The sequence below is a fragment of the Trematomus bernacchii genome, unplaced genomic scaffold, assembly GCF_902827165.1.
Source record: "Trematomus bernacchii unplaced genomic scaffold, fTreBer1.1, whole genome shotgun sequence".
Classification (NCBI taxonomy): domain Eukaryota; kingdom Metazoa; phylum Chordata; class Actinopteri; order Perciformes; family Nototheniidae; genus Trematomus; species Trematomus bernacchii.
This window is the reverse complement of record NW_022987784.1, coordinates 162,962-179,183: the sequence shown is the minus strand read 5'-3', so window position 1 is coordinate 179,183 and position 16,222 is coordinate 162,962. Positions and strand designations below refer to the sequence as shown.

The 16,222-nt window shown below is 42.1% G+C and overlaps 1 protein-coding gene across 1 annotated transcript; it reads left to right on the top strand.

Annotated features, from left to right (window-relative positions):
* Positions 1 to 344: 344 nt before the first annotated feature.
* LOC117497428 (cyclin-dependent kinase inhibitor 1C-like) lies at positions 345 to 2,309 on the top strand. The gene is made up of 3 exons (XM_034149403.1): positions 345 to 1,035; positions 1,190 to 1,310; positions 1,763 to 2,309. Exons 1-2 carry the CDS (start codon positions 510 to 512, stop codon positions 1,306 to 1,308), a joined length of 645 nt encoding a protein of 214 aa, XP_034005294.1. The 5' UTR covers positions 345 to 509; the 3' UTR covers positions 1,309 to 1,310; positions 1,763 to 2,309.
* The last annotated feature ends 13,913 nt before the right edge of the window (positions 2,310 to 16,222 follow it).

Below are 16,222 nucleotides of genomic sequence, written 5' to 3'. Positions count from 1 at the left end.
GAGGAAGAAGGAAACAAAATTAAGTCCGATATAGACGCACAACCAGCTGCTTGGCTATGCACCCAAATCCGATCAGAAAACGCACTCTATCAGCCTGACACTGGGAAAGTCTGCAGAGTGTTATCGAAAGGGTTGACGCTCCGTGAGACCAAAACGCTGCGCTCCGCAAGACGCACAGCCAAATGGGCACCAGTGGCCGATGGGAAATCAGGGTGGGGGTTGTGCGTGTTTTTGGAGAGGGTTGGACTTATTAAGGCAACCAATGAGAACGTCTCCTGAGGTGGCTGCTCTGACAGAGGAGTTGTTCTGAGGTTATATACCCAACATCTTACTGAGAAGGTACATTTAAACTGAACTACGTGGTGGAGAGAGACGTACGAGAGAGGAGAAAGAGACACATTTTCGGCACGACAACAACAACAACACCTGATACTGTCTCATCAGGGATCCAACAGCCAAATAGGGCCTCTTATTTTGTGTTTTGGGGATTTTTTGGAAAGATTTTGGAGATGTCTAACGTCCAGTTATCGATAAGCGCGCTGGAGAGGCTGGTGGCCAGGAGGACCTTCCCCCTCTACAGGCGCACAACAGTGTGCCGCAACCTCTTCGGACCGGTGGATCACGAAGAACTAAAAACGGAGATGAAAAGCAAACTGCGGGAGATTTCTGAACGGGACCAGCAGAGATGGAACTTTAATTTCGAGGCCAACGCCCCGCTGGAAGGGGATTACGAGTGGGAAGAGGTGTCCGTGGAAAAGACCCCGGTGTTTTTTCAGGACTCTGTGCAGAACGACAGGACCAGGGTGCCCGAGACACCCGTGAAGAAGAGGCCCTCTTTGGATTCTGTTCTCCCGGAGAGCCCTGATAATATGGATGTACTGGAGCGCCTGGCTGTTCCTGAGAGCAGCACTCCGTGTCCGGTGGAGGTCAACCAGGAGAACCGCACAGACAAGCTCAACTCAGGGAAGCCGGCGCACAGACAGTGTGTCAGACGGAAGAGCACGACCACCACTGACAACAACACACACATCACAGGTAAATATACAAATAAATATATCTCTTTTATAATATGTCTATGCATTTCGTTTTCATGGCTAAACCCCGTACTTTCCCCTGCCTGTCTGCTCCGTGCGTAATTTCAGCTCTAGTGGATTCATGTGTATTTATATATTTTTTTTCGTTTCCTCAGATTTTTTCGTGAAACGAAAAAGGTCTGCTGATAAAAAGACAAGTGAAATGAGCGCTTGCCACCACTCCAAGTCGTCTCCTATCTCTGTGGAACAAACCCCCCGAAAGAGAATCCGTTGAAGGTAAGAAGATCTCTCATGTTTTTCTAAACTGTTCAAATCGACAAATCTTGTTTTATGTCACTTCAGTTTTGTTACACCTCGGGTTATCAAACTGTTTATTATCAAGAGTCGTGTTGAACCGGATAGCTGCCTTTAAATCAATTATATCTGTTTTGTTCCTGCATTTATTAAAAATGATTACGTGAGCGAGAAAGCCCTGGCAGTCTTATCTGGGAGGGGGGTGGGGAGAGTTGCGGTGGTGAAATCGCAGTAGTAGTGATAGTAGTAGCTGTAGTAACACCAGAGGTTGGGGGAGGGGGATGTGCGTCACGATATGGCGGGAAAAGTCTCGGCTAAAGGGTGACGCCTGCTTACTTCTCCTGTTTCCTCAAAAAGCTGACTGGCGTCTTTACTCGGAATGACTGCTGTGAAATACTCAGAAAACTTACCGTGTTTTTGTTTCCTTTCCTCAGGCGTTTTGCACTACTTGCCTGCACATTTTTGAGGATCAAGATGGGAATGTTTTTCCCCGCTACTTAAACGCTGGAGAGGAGAACACAGCTGACGGTTTGCGGGAGAAAGGAGCCCCATATCCGACCGGCTGCTCCGCCTCGGTGCGCCCGGCGGAGCGACACCAAACCCGGGCATAGACTCAGGACTGAACGGTTTGGAGAGGGAGAGGAAAAAGAGGACATTTCGCTGAATTAATTATATCTAGTACAAATGTAGCATTCATGTTGCTTTTGCATACAGCCACTCGACAGTGTTAAATGTTTTAACATCTGTGCAATCCTAAATTACTTTAAAAGAATTGTCTACACTGGCCAAAAGTGTACAGCTTTATAGAGACAACAGCCTATAAATGTTTATTTTCTGTTCTTGTTTTTCTGTTAATGTTTATTATTAAGACCATTCTAATTTATTTCTTTGTGTTTCTGAGCCGTTTTTTGTGTTTTCGTAAGTGCCCTAATTATGTCTTGTAAAAGATGAGAATAAAATATTTTTCACTTGAACTTTAAACACATTTGTTGGTGCATTTTTGTCAATTTTCTTTAGTTCGGCGTACTAAATCTTGAAACTGAGAAAAAGAGACCTTTTATATTGTCTGGTTTCTGCCTCGTGATCTAAATTTAGAAACAGCTTTATTGTGCATTTATTGAATGCTAGTCTTATTTCCATTAAGAGTTATAATGATCGACCTGCCTTTTTTAAAGATGATTCATTCTATTTAACTGCAAAAAAGCCCAATACACACCACCGAGAATCCAGGCAGTGTGATGGCACACGTCCATGTCTCTGCTCCTCCCCCGGGTTGCAGGTATATTTCTGTTCTCGGAGCTCCGCCTGTATCTCTGCATTGGGCTGTAGTACACCTTGCGGGGGGAAAACGCATTGAGACGTGCAGCTCTGGGCCGCATGGCAGCTGCGGGATATAGGCTGGGATTTAAAGGCCCTTTCGCCTTCTCTAAAGAAGCAGCAGCTGCCTTTGGATCCCCGCTTTGTCCGCCACGAAGACACCCCCACATCCACCCGCACTCCACTCTAAAGACCCACTCATACACACTGTTTACTCCGCCGTGGATACACCGGGCGTGGAGGCCACCTGCTAGAGCTGGAAAAAGAAAACTACTAGTCTTTGTAATTGTCCTATTGAAACAAACCATTCACCAGGTCATACTTGCAAGTTTACCCTTCATTGAAAGAAGCCAAATGCAGCGCTGTGTGTGGATGCGCACGGGGCCTGCAGTACCTGATAAAACAAAGGCATATTTCATAATTTTCCTCAAGTTCTCCCTTCGTTTGAATAGCTTTGACTATCTGACACTAATGTTTTGATGAAAATGGAGACTTTTGATGGCCAGAGTGACTTTGTCAGCTTCCATGCAGCCATAAGCTCTGACGGGCTTGTTCTGATTCCCAACACAAAGCCCTCTCTGGCTCCATTCTTTCCTTTTTGTTGCCATATGGCAAATCCATGTAGACATAGCCAAGACCCATTCAGTCAGCCGCAGAATGTCCTGCATCAGAGAACAAAAGACACTTTGTCTGGCTGCTCTATTGATACGAATGGACGAAAAAAATATTATAATTAATCTATGGCTATATCCAGCTAATTAACGCCCATATGCCCACGGGGAGCTGCGAGGCCATTCAGTGTAGTTTTAAAATCTCAATAGTTTACATGTTAAAGACAACAGCTGTTCATGTGTTACTTTAATGAAGTCCCTTCTATGTTGGAGACTGGACACATTCAAGGGCTCAAGTCCCCACTCAGAGTTAAAGGGGTCATCTTTCTGTATGTGTCTCTACAGCTGTGCAACTATATCAAATGTGTCCCAATACATAGAAGTTTAAGTCGCATTCGGTTTCTAAAAAAGGTATTGAATTCTGGCAAATACAAGAGGGGTCATAGGTTAAGGCCTGAAATTATTGGAGTGATCGTCCCTTTAAACAGGAATTAAACAAATCTAGTTGTATTTTAACCAGTAAATTATTTTCATCAGACTGTCCATGCATTATAAGTGAGATGGCCACAGCATATGAGCTTCTAAGGCCTTGACTTGTGTGACCAGATGGATTTAAACAGTTTAAATGTAGCTCCTTAGAGTATGACAAATGATATCTTAATTCAGTCCTGCTGTATATATGATGCTCATAAAGGAAAGAGATGACAGCTAACATACAGAGCTCATTAGCAAACCCACTGCTAGAGAATATAATGAAACAACCAGCTGCTGCAGGAGAGGGAATCTGCTTCATGAGCTCTTCAGTCTCCCATCTGACCTTTAGCTCACAAACACTGTTACATTTGTGTCTGTCATTATTAAAATCCTCAAATGTTATTAGCTTCAATCAATTAATTAAATCATACCAAAATACTGTGTTATATATTTTCTTATGAGTTATGTATTGACAAAGTACACATTATTCTGTGATCACCTTGCAAATAAAAGATGAATGTGAGGAATCAATAATAGGCTTTAACAAAAGCAACGTTTGTTTTTCATTAAAAGCAACTGGACTTCCTTTATTTTAATTAGATCGAAATTAAATGTACTTAACAAGATTTATAAAACATTCAATTTTCAAAATAATAAAAAAAAACAGAGCTCTTTTATTGTATCATTTATTTGAAACCAATAATAAAAAATGTGATTGCCAAAAAGAAACGAATACATCAATATCCATTGTATAATATACATAGTTACATACTCATGTATAAAGGTGAATTCGAGATAAATACGAGTCTATTCGATCGTTATTAATAAATAAAGACGTTATGAGTGACGTAAATAAACCAATATGGTCGATCTTTAAGATTAATCAAATTCAAACACTGCAATACGTCTCATGTCTGTGCCTCTGCAGAGTCTGTTTAATCTAACTTTAGTAGAGTAATTAATAACATTGAATACCAACAAAAAAATCGTAATTTCTCAGTCAAATACGTCACTGGTTCTTCCAAAAAATATTTCTCCTTTATGAGTCTGACGTAGCAAAAATATTGCGATGCAGCCACTTTGAAATACACGGTGGCTCTAAGGCTTCAGGCAAATTCAACAGCTGAAAACAGAATATCAGTCAAAATAAAACCCTTAAATCGCATTTTCCTCTCAAAACACACACTTAATGGGACAGTCTGCAAAGGCTGCAATTAAATATAGAAAAGAGGAAAATCAGCCAAGAGGAATTAGCATTTTCCATGACCATCTGGCATCGGCGCAGGCGACAGGGAACAAAGGCGAGCTGGATGGAGAGGAGAGCGAGTGTGCCATCGCATTGACCTGCAAATGAGGCTTTGTCACCGAGTTAAAGCTCCCTGACCCTCTTTACCCCCCTCACCAAAAAAAAACCTCTTTTTTTTTTACCTTTAGCGCAACGAATGAAGGTCTGAGTGTGTTTAGAAGCTGCAGATCAAAACAATGATTGAAAGGTGAAAACAACCAAGTCCTGCAGGTCTGATTTTTTAATTGAATCTGTTCAATTATATTTTGATGTAAATCAAACTGTTTCCAATGTTTATTTCCTATATTTTGTCAATTAAGGTGAGTTATTAACGTGAAACGAGGCAGAATTAAGGTAAGTATTTCCTCTTGCCATTAGGTTGTTCAAAGAACAGAAAGAAACTTTAAAAATATGCTTATCTTTTGTTGCAGGCTCAGCTTTGACACCCATACACGGGCCTGTTGAGCTACTTTACGCCCCAACAGGCCTCCTTTATAATCGTAGGTGCTATTGTTGCACACGCCTTGCATTTATTTCACAATTAATATACAGTTAAAGAGGAAAAATCCGATTTATTAAGACTTTTAATTAAAACGTTATTCCTGTTTTTGTATCTTTCTTTTCCACCCAGAATTGCAATGACACAAAGGTGCGTGTGCAGTGGGTGTTTTGGGGTGGGTACAGGGGGGTGGGGACTGGGGGGTGTGTGTTTGTGGGATTGTTGAACACCTGTGACCCCCCCCCCCCCCCCCCCCATCACTCCACTAGTGAAGTGGGCAGGCAGACAGAAGCCCACGTGTTTGCATAAAGGTGATTGTATCCGGAGGAGGGATCTGCTGTGTGTGTGTGTGTGTGTGTGTGTGTGTGTGTGTGTGTGTGTGTGTGTGTGTTTATGTGTGTGTGTGTGTGTGTATGTGTGTGTGGGTGTTTGTGTGTGTGTGTGTGTGTGTGTGTGTGTGTGTGTGTGTGTGTGTGTGTGTGGGTGTCTGTTTTTCGGAAACTAATTGACGTTGTGTCTCCAACGAGCCTCAAGAAAAAGAAATATTGCATGAGATTAACCATATTATGGTCACACATAAACTAAATACAGTAAGTAGCCTACAACAGAGCTTTTTAAAAGTTTATATTGAGTAAAAGGTATCAATTGACTTTAGTGGCACAAACTCATGTTTAAAGTGTATATTATAGGACTTTAATCTTTTCAAAAATTCGGCTAGAATGAGGCAGATCTTCGGTGTATCCTCAGTATTAACAGTTTGTGTATTTTCCCATAAAAATATACACCACATATGTCGTATATCATGGTGTAACCGGAGCTATTGTGACTTAAAAAAACATAAAAGACAACAAAACAGTATTCCAAAAGGCCCTTTAACCAATATACGCATTTTGTAGGTCAAAGTATTTTTGTTTTGGGTTCTTCTATACGCATGGCCCAGTGTTTTTCTTTTTCTTCTCTCCTGGGCCTTTTTCTCTTTACATCCACTCAGTATTCATGCTTGTGGCCAACAAAGAGCACGGCTCAATCCGCGCAGGAGGCGGTGTGACAGGGAACTCGTGGCAGCTTTTCAAAATATCTTCTTTCTGTCTCCTCCTTTTCTTTGCATCGCGACTTTGGTCTCGGTTGGACGGGGTGAGGAGGGGGTTAATCAGCCTCCCACCTCAATCTCTAATTCACTTGGCTCTCCCCACGCATCAAGGGGATCGGATTTAACACTGGCCAGAAGAAAAGCAGATCCTTTACAATGTTTCACAACGCGATGGAGCGAGCAGCTTAATGTCTGGGCTGCGTCTGCGCACATACAGCCTGCTGTATAGGGAGCTTGTTGCGGTGAAAACGTATTAGTAAAAGTGTGTTTTACTACCTTTTAAAACGTGCTTTGAACAGTTTCTGCAATTATAAATGTGCATCATTGAATACATGTTATGATACTTCATTATACACATGTTTTATCACACTTGTAGCTAGATTACATGCATGTTTTTATAACATTAAGGCCAAACCTTTCCTTTATTTCAGAAAGAGTAAAGGAAGGCACTATCTGTAGGATTTGCATGTGGAATAATTCGCTTTACTGACCTGCAGGATCCGAGAGGTTTGCAGGCAATCGATGCATGTACACTGCAAAAAAAAAAAAAGTGAATCTCAATTTTACCGTATAAGGTTTTGATAAAACAGGTGTCTATTGCATACTGTCAATTAGATTTATGTTTGTGATTATTTTCTGTCAACAATATATTAATGCAGGAGGAATCAGAAACTTTCCCACCTCAAATACATTAATCGAGGCCTTAAATTCCCACATTAGAGCAACACTTGACTAATTTTTTTTACTAATCATTTTCTTCAGTGTAAAGGCCATCAGTTAAACGTTGTCTCTCCTCTCTATAGGACCGCCAGTTTTCCCGCCTGAAAAGGTGAAGAGGTCATGCTATTGATTTGCATGACACCACTCAATTCCATCATGCTAATTCCAGCACAGAAACATTAAGAAGTGCTCGCATCCCTGACTTTTACAATTTACACTGATGAAACATGGCTTGAATTGAATGTCTGAGACAAAAAATATCTTCATTTCAATGTTTCTGTGGAGTAAAACCACAGTCATATTGTGACTATAAGTGTCCAATTATTTGAAATAGCAATGTATTCAATCCCTATCTGTACTATGGCAAGATTGCAGCACTACACGAGGATGATTTTGTTAAATAAACTATACAAGACTTTTCATGTCAACATGTCGCACAGGACACTTTTTGTTAAAGTGAACATACATGTCTTTTAACCAACTCTTCAACACTAAACAAACACTATCAGTTGAAGGACCTGCTCATTTATGTTAGCAAGTGTCCGAGCTGCCAGGGTGTCCTTCAGAAAGACACTGATTTGTGTTTGATTGATCCTGTATGACCCCGAGCTGCAGTCACACAAGCACTGCTTTCTGTAGCACCATCAATAGATTACCATTGACATATGGTGTGTGTGTCTCCGTGTGTGCATATTCGCTTTTGCATTCCCACAGAGGACACACATCAGTGATGTTATGCGATTATTGATTGCCTTTAAGACCCAGATGTCAGGGGACTTTCAAAACCAACATAAAGGGACCATGCAGCCACTACAACTTCACCATTTAAATATCAATGCATGAGAGGAAAGAGAAAGTGAAGGCAATTTTAGAATATAGCCTCTACATTTGAGTGTGTACAAAAGTGTTCTGATAGCTCCTTATAGCTGTTTTCAAGCATCATCAATGGAAGCACTCTGCATTTCCCAATCCCTTAATAGATCTTTAACTCTCAGTTTCTGTATTGTAAGTGAGTTCACAAAGAAAGGGAGTCTGTAGGCACGAGAGAAACAGAGTAATACCACGATTTAAAGGCTGATTTTGATGCGGCATGTCCGGGATGGGTTTGTCGTGTGTCAGCGTACAGAGGAAACCGTGTTGAGACAAGTTGTCAAAGCAGCGGCTCACGCTCAGTCAAACAACAACCTACTGTGGCCCTTTGAGTCTCACACACACTGTACCGATCAAAAACTGCATAGCTTCAGTCTTGAGTGATGGCTTTACAACCACAGAGCCATATGCATCTCTGCAGGAAGGGGCCTGCCTCATTGTGACAGTAATTGGACAGAGAGGAGAGAGGAGGAGACGTAGATAGCGCGATGACACTTGAGAAATGAGATCTAACTCCATCCCAGCGCCAGTCCTGACAGCCAGAGTCCTCCACCTCCATTCTCCTACTCTGTCCCTTTGTCTGGATCCTTTTCACTCCCCCTGAACCAAACCTGTTCCCCATCACATCCCTCCTTGCATGGGATGTGAGTCCTATGTTGAGCGGCTGCTGTCTCTGTTTTATCCGACCATCCATCCATCCCTGATGACTCTCCTCCTCGCTCCTCTCCTCCCTGTTCCTCTGTATTGGCAGTTTTCTTTTCCTTCAATCATCTTGGCTCATAAAACTTGGGGAGGAGGGCTAGCAGGCTGTGTTTTCAGGGCTGGCTTCACTGCTATGGGGGCACTGACTCGGACTAATGCTATTCACGCCTCACTTTTGCTTGCCAGGTCCCATGAAAAGGGATGGCCACGGCACACAACAAAGGGCCATCATTCATCAGGCTGCAGAGCACCGAGGAAAAGGAAAGTGAGGGTTCATACCGTTAGCTCTCAACTAGCATTTTCTATCATCTCTAGGAAATGGTTCCTTTATTTTTAAAAAGAGAACTACCTGCAAAGTTGATATGAGAGGATGAAATGACCTTCCTTTTTCATTTTTGTTTATAGAAAGGTTGATTTGTTCTTTATGGTAATATTTTAACATGGTCCTGAATCTGTGTGTGTGTGTGTGTGTGTGTGTGTGTGTGTGTGTGTGTGTGTGTGTGTGTGTGTGTGTGTGTGTGTGTGACTGTGTGTGACAGACAGACAGGCGTGCACTATGGCTGAGCTTCTGGTGGCGATATAGATTTATAGTCGTACTCCCAGGTCACCAAGCCACTATTAATCTTCACCTTTCCTTGGCTGTTCCTTCACATTGAGCCAAAAGCTTTAGAGGCCCGTTGGCAGCTCACAACAATACCCAGAATGCCGCAGGGCCTTGTCGGCCTGTCCTAATTTGTGGCTATGGTCCCATGGTTGAATTCAGCCGCCGCTGGCTGCTTGACCTGTTGTATTCTGTTGGTGGATTAGCAACATCTTTTAGTTTCCATGCAGGGCCTCACCATTAGGCTGCTACACAGTCTGCAATTACACAGCGGAAAGGACTGCCACACACACACACACACACACACGCATGCACGCACGCACGCACGCACGCTCGCACGCACGCACGCACGCACGCACGCACGCACGCACGCACACACACACACGCACAGTCTGAAGGGATAGGGAAACTGTCTCAGTGTGTGTTTTGGGGTTTTGTACTTACTCAGTGGGTATTCAGCCGACATTGTGTACATGGAAGTCGATGTATCGAGGGGCTGAAGAGCAGCTTATCTTCATAGGGCTGGCACTGTACCCCATCAGAGCGCCAGAGTGCCAACAGAGGACAGACAAAGATGAAAATGGGCGAATCTTTCCCATTTAAATCCATCGCAGGGTGTCATTCAGAGAGTGGGACTGAGCAATTTTCCTATAGTGTCTTTGATTTTAGAAAACAAGCTCCTTCTACGGTTGGCAAATGGCTGACATTGTAGTAATGAAATGAAGGTGAACATCGTTGTTTTAATATAATGGATCATATCAATTGGACAATTATCAGGGTAGAACGACCTAATGAGTTGCAGTGTAGAGAGTCTATGATCCAACATATTTGCACAAATATACCGCAACGTGTAGCCAGAATATGATGGCCTTTGCTACATCTGAAACGAACCATTCTTGCTTAAGTCCGTCTCTTGCAATATACTTAATCTTTAAAACTTGAACATACTTTAAAAACCTGGAATACCCTATGAAAAAAATATATTAAAGGAGTCTTGATTTTACAGGCTGAGAGTTTTCATTTGAAAAAGGATTCCTTAGGTTTCCTTATTTATATGTTCTGCCAATATTGCTCCATCTATCTTCGCTATCTTGGAATAATTAGAATCATGACTATACTGCCAACCTTCTTTTAGACTAGATGAGTTCATTGTAAAGTGAAGTTGTTCAGAACTGTGTAGTTGTTAGCTCTTTTTTGGACTTTCTTTTGTTTATCAATCTCTATCATGTCAGGTTGTCACTGTTTCAAAGGCCTGACAGCAGTGGAAGTTGTAGTAGTAGTAGTAGTAGTAGTAGTAGTTGTACACTTGTCTAGTTTTTTCACTAAAACAGCAACAATAAAATGTATTGAAAGAAGTTTTAAGCAACATGGCACAAACTAAATAAAATGCAGGGTTACAGAGCTGTGTGCACAGATGCATTTGCACAATGTTACCCGTGAGTGAAACAAAAGACCTAAACACAGAAAACAACAGGCAGATATGCAGCAGGTCAAGCGCAGATCGGAATTGGCAGAGCAGCGCAGCGTCTTACAATGCACACAAAGCCTTGAACGATGGGAATAGGGAAATTGGCAAACCTAACATGGTCCCCTGCCATCATCCCTCGCTCCCTCCCTCTGTGTCACAACAGATGCTATGTTCCGTAAAGACACTGTCAGCTGCGCAAGAATGGGACGAAATTAGTTGACAATGACGATGGGGACTGAAAGACAAATAAAAAAAAGTCAGCATCTGAGTTAACAATGACGACACAGCAGCACGGCGGAGGGCAGTGTACGTACAGACCTCTCTCCAGGAATAGGACCTTCGCACCACTACCCCTCCCTACTGCTATTACTATAGTACACACACACACACACACACACACACACACACACACACACACACACACACACACACACACACACACACACACACACACACACACACACACACACACACACACACACACACACACACACACACACACACACACACACACTCTTGTCAGCTGCAGGCCAGGCGCTGTCTGGGCCCAGATGGTGGTGAACTGCATAACTCACTTATCTGTCTCTGGCCTCTAAAGGAATGCTTAAAGGCCTCTCCAATTCCCAGTGGATGTCACCAAAAAAGAGGGAGAGGGAGAGGCAGGCCATCTGCTCCCAGACACCGTAGGCTACCCCCTTTCCTGTCCGTCCCCAAAATTCATCCCCCTTTTTTACCTTTAACCCCCAAAAAACCATCTTGTGATCCCTGATCCGTTCCTAGAGAGTCACTGGGGTGGAAGAAGGGGCATCAACATCATTTGATTTGCTTAGGGCAATACATACACCAGGATAATGTTGCCAATTACTTTGTTTCAAACTTTGTCTGCTTACTTTTAATCAACTGATAGACTTTCATCTAATAATAATCTGTATAATAATATGTGTTTTAATACAAATGTATTAAAAACACATATTTTATTAACAATGCTAGTGGAGATCAGTGGTTCCCTGTTCCCCTCAAAAATTACAAAACTTGTAATTATTATTTTTCATGCTTTAATTTAAGGGTGTTTAGAGTCATTCATGAGAAAAAGTTGGGAAAAAAAGACGGCGGTGATGATTATGAAGATTTTCTTTATCCATTTCATCCTTTTGTGACAGTGTTGATTACTCTTAAGACCCCCTAAAGCAGGGGTGTCAAACTCAATTTAATCGCGGGCCACATCAGCATTATGGCTGCACTCAAAGGGCCGGTTGTAACTTTAAGACTATATAAAAATACATATATAAATATATATATAAAATAATGTATTATATTACATTATTGCCTCTGCATTGGATTATTATCTGATAGGGTAATAACTTCATGATTAACTACGTCTGAAAGCAGAAGTCAAATAATTGCAAGTCTCTTCAGTGAGAATGTCACAACATGATTTAAAAAGAAAAGCCACATTCTGGAAAAAAAAAATCAAAAAACAGAAGTGACATTTAAAAAAAAAAGGAAGTGACATTTAAAAAAAAAGTAACATTTAAAAAAAAGAGTCATATTCTGAGAAAAGGGCACATTCTAAGAAAAAAGGCATATTTAGAAGAACAAAAGATAAGAAAGGCTCACATCAGTGACTTACTTCAAGGCTATACAAAGTGAAATGCTGGAATCCTAAACCAAGTTGTGAGGGATGTATTTTCCCGTCTTTTGTGAATTTTTAGTTTAGGAATTATGTTATTCCTGACTAATCAGTGTCATTACTGGAGAGACACAAACGGCATCAAAATGCACATCAAATTTGTGAAACAGCTACATCTGTGGTGCAGCCTTTGGTTTTATTTTAAGCATGATTCGTTATTTTGCGTGTTTTGCATACATGTCTTGGAAGAAAAAATAACTGAATAACACACATTCCTTTTTTACACAAATATGTACAAGCCCCCCTTTCCTTACCCTCTAGCAAGACAGTGCTACAAAGAGAGACTGCACAGTTTGCGCAGGCTACAGTACACCCAGGGGTCACTGGGTTCAGTCTATACAAGCGTCTGCGCAGGAGCCTTCACATCGCTCCGGATGATTTGCTGACTGGGGCGTTCCAGAAAGCCTGCATTTACGCCTGCTCTTCCATTCAAACACACTGGAAATAAAAGTTTTTAGTGGCCATATCATTTAAATGTGGTGCCAATGAATGCCATTTGCGTCACAGGATTTGCAAATTTGCATCAACTTGTTTTAACATTTTAAGATTTTACAATATCTAGGCATGGTGGTGGTTGCGTTGTTTATTGCTACAAGTTTAAAGCTCTGCTGTCGGAAACACAAGAAAGGAACAAAGACGTAAGAACTCCAAATAAAGAGGAAAAGAGACATTTGAAAAACGTAAAAGGGTGATGAAAGCTACAGAATGTTTTTCCTTCCTCACAGTGCCAACTCTTCACTTTCACTCTGAAAGCCTCAAATTAAACAGCACACCCTCCTCCACTTCATATTGCTGCACTGTTTAAAGAGGCAAAATCTGGTGAGTCCTCCACCACCCACTGAGTCAAGTGTAGTTCAGGTGTGTGTGTGTTCACCACATGTGCTTGTGTGCATGCTGGTGTGTGGTCCGTCCAGTTTGTGTAAGCATAATCAGATGGGTTTTTCGGTCTTGTACGTGCCTGCAATTGCACAAGAAGAAAACAATTAATGTAGCTTTTCAGTTTTCACAAGAAGGGAGAAAGAACGATAACGAAAGAGAGAGGGCCGGGCATGAGGGGTGTGTGTGTGTGTGTGTGAGTGTGTGTGTGTGTGTGTGTGTGTGTGTGTGTGTGTGTGTGTGTGTGTGTGTGTGTGTGTGTGTGTGTGTGTGTGTGTGTTTCTGTGTGTGTGTGTGTGTGTGTGTGTGTGTGTGTGTGTGTGTGTGTGTGTGTGTGTGTGTGTGTGTGTGTGTGTGTGTGTGTGTGAATTGAGAGAAAGTCAGAGGGAGCAAAAGAGAGGAGATAAGGCAACAGGAATACACTTGCAGCAGTGTAGTGGAAACCACAAATGCAGCGGGTCAAAAACATTTGGGCTATGAGACAGAGCATGACAGATCTGATGAAAGGTAAGACAGTAGTATTATCAGTTTCAGAAATGTACCAAAAGCATGCACACTGCAAGCGGATTTTTTTATATCCATCTTAAGCAGCAATTTTTACAACCCCGTCCCTTTTTTCTTGGTCTACTCACATTCTCAAATGTTGTCTCGTATACAAAAATATGAGTATTACGACGTTATGGACAAGGATACATTTTACAGTGTTATGGCGGATTTAGATATTCGACCGTATTTAGTCGAATCAGGCTTCAAACTTTGTGTAACAAAGTGTAACCTTTAGGGACCCTGCAGCATCAGAAGCGTGCTCAATGCATACTGGTTATGGTAGGCACTGCATACATGGCTCTAGGAACTTGAGGATAGAAAAGTGTTTTAGGAGCAAGACCACATTTTTAAACTCTGAGATCTAGTTCTGAGATCATGTAAATCATACCAAACATACCAAATACTGCTTCCAAATACTGTTATAATGCTGGAAAAATCTTTATATCAAACAATTTGCTCTTCAGACACATCTCTGGGAGTAAATAAAGCTATAACCCCAAGAACCAAAATGCACCAGTAAGTGTGTTTTCTTTAACTTGTATTGAGAACTTCTTGTACTGCTCATCTACAACAGTAGGATAAATATTCAAAACCCTTGTGTAACCAATTGTAAAGCAAGCTGAATCTCGTATAGCCTCTCTTTTCTAACAGTAGGTTAACCAAAGTTCCCTGCACTTGAACAGCCCCACTCGTACAACAGATAAACGCTGAGTAAAGTCTCGGGTCATGACACAAGTCTTGTACAGGTCAGAACAAGCAGCTCCATCATGAGGCCTCACAGCACCACCAGCTCTGAGCAGCTTTCCGTCAGCCTCCTACAAAACGTGTGTAACAAATGGCACCAGCTAAATGGAGAGGCAATAGGGCGAGGGGCCCTCTGTGAAGTGTGTGAGTGTGTGTTTGAGCGTGCGTGTGCAGGAGCGCGTGTGTGTTGATAAAGAGTATCCAAGCAGACAGGCCGTGGTGTGTGTGGATTTTGCAGAGTGAATGGTGATTGTGTATTTTGAAAAGAGAGGGGGTGTCTCCCTGTGTGAGAGTGAATGTCAGGGCCCTCTGTGAGAGGGGGCGTGTGTGTCTGCTTGTTTGTGTGTATCTGTGTGTGTGTGTGTGTGTGTGTCACAACAGGCCAGATTGGGTGAGAAAGAGCAGTCTGCCGGTTCAAGTATGCCCCCATGTGACGGATGAGAGAAGTAGAAGGCTGAGACGGGAGGATGGAAGACCTCTCGCTGCTTTAGGAACATCACATTTGAATCTTTTTGTGTTGATGTGAATAATGTTCAGCTTTTGTTGGCACTGTATTTTTTTCGGATACCTAAACAGAATGGTGACACATGTCATACAGAACAGGCAGTAGCTCAATCTGTAGGGTCTTGGTTTGAGAACCAAAGGGTTGTTGGTTAAAGTTTAAGATTGGCCAAGTAGAGTGTACTTTGAGACGTACCAGTTTGCCTACTGGTTTTAAAGTGCCCTTACACAAGGAGACACTTCACAGTCTGCTCCTAATACTAAGATGGGATAAATGCAGGGACTAACTTTTACTGTGTGTGCAGAGATGTGTACATGCACATGTGTGTGACGGTTAAAACGGTAAAATGTGTGTGTTAATGCTCCTTCCGGTTGGAGTTTGCCATTAAAAGCTGAAGAAGCTGAAGCGGTCAGATCTTGTGATTGCCTTTTTCAAAGTGCACAGATAACCCTACCCCGTCAAAATACACGCAAATAAATAAAAAGTGGGTATCAAGTGTGTACTACACAGAAGTGTACCAACCGATTTATCTAAATTGTGAGACACCAATAGTTTGGGTTGAAATAAATACTTCTTATTGGGTTAAAATGACTGCTTTACTGAGGTTGGGCGGTTTGGGCACATTAATAATAGGCGACCTCCAATGTTAAAGTCTCAATGTTTTGTTGACCAATGTTGTCTCCCATTAAAGCCTTCAAGGAGAGACTGTCCAAATGTTTGCACCCTCTCTATGGCAGCAGCCTTTTCACCCCATCTTTGAGTGTTTCTGTTCAGATGTGGTTGGACAAAACGTTGTAGTCAAAGGAAACTGAAAGACGTGTGACACTGAAAGAGGTCCTTCTTAGAATCTGCAACTCCACTCGGCTTTAGAAATCTTTGAGGCAAGTTACAGCTCATTG

Bases quoted from the DNA above. Each gene is read 5' to 3' on its own strand.
- LOC117497428 (XM_034149403.1), top strand. From the start codon at position 510: ATGTCTAACGTCCAGTTATCGATAAGCGCGCTGGAGAGGCTGGTGGCC. The intron at 1,036-1,189 runs GTAAATATACAA...TCGTTTCCTCAG, and splicing joins CAACAACACACACATCACAG to ATTTTTTCGTGAAACGAAAA.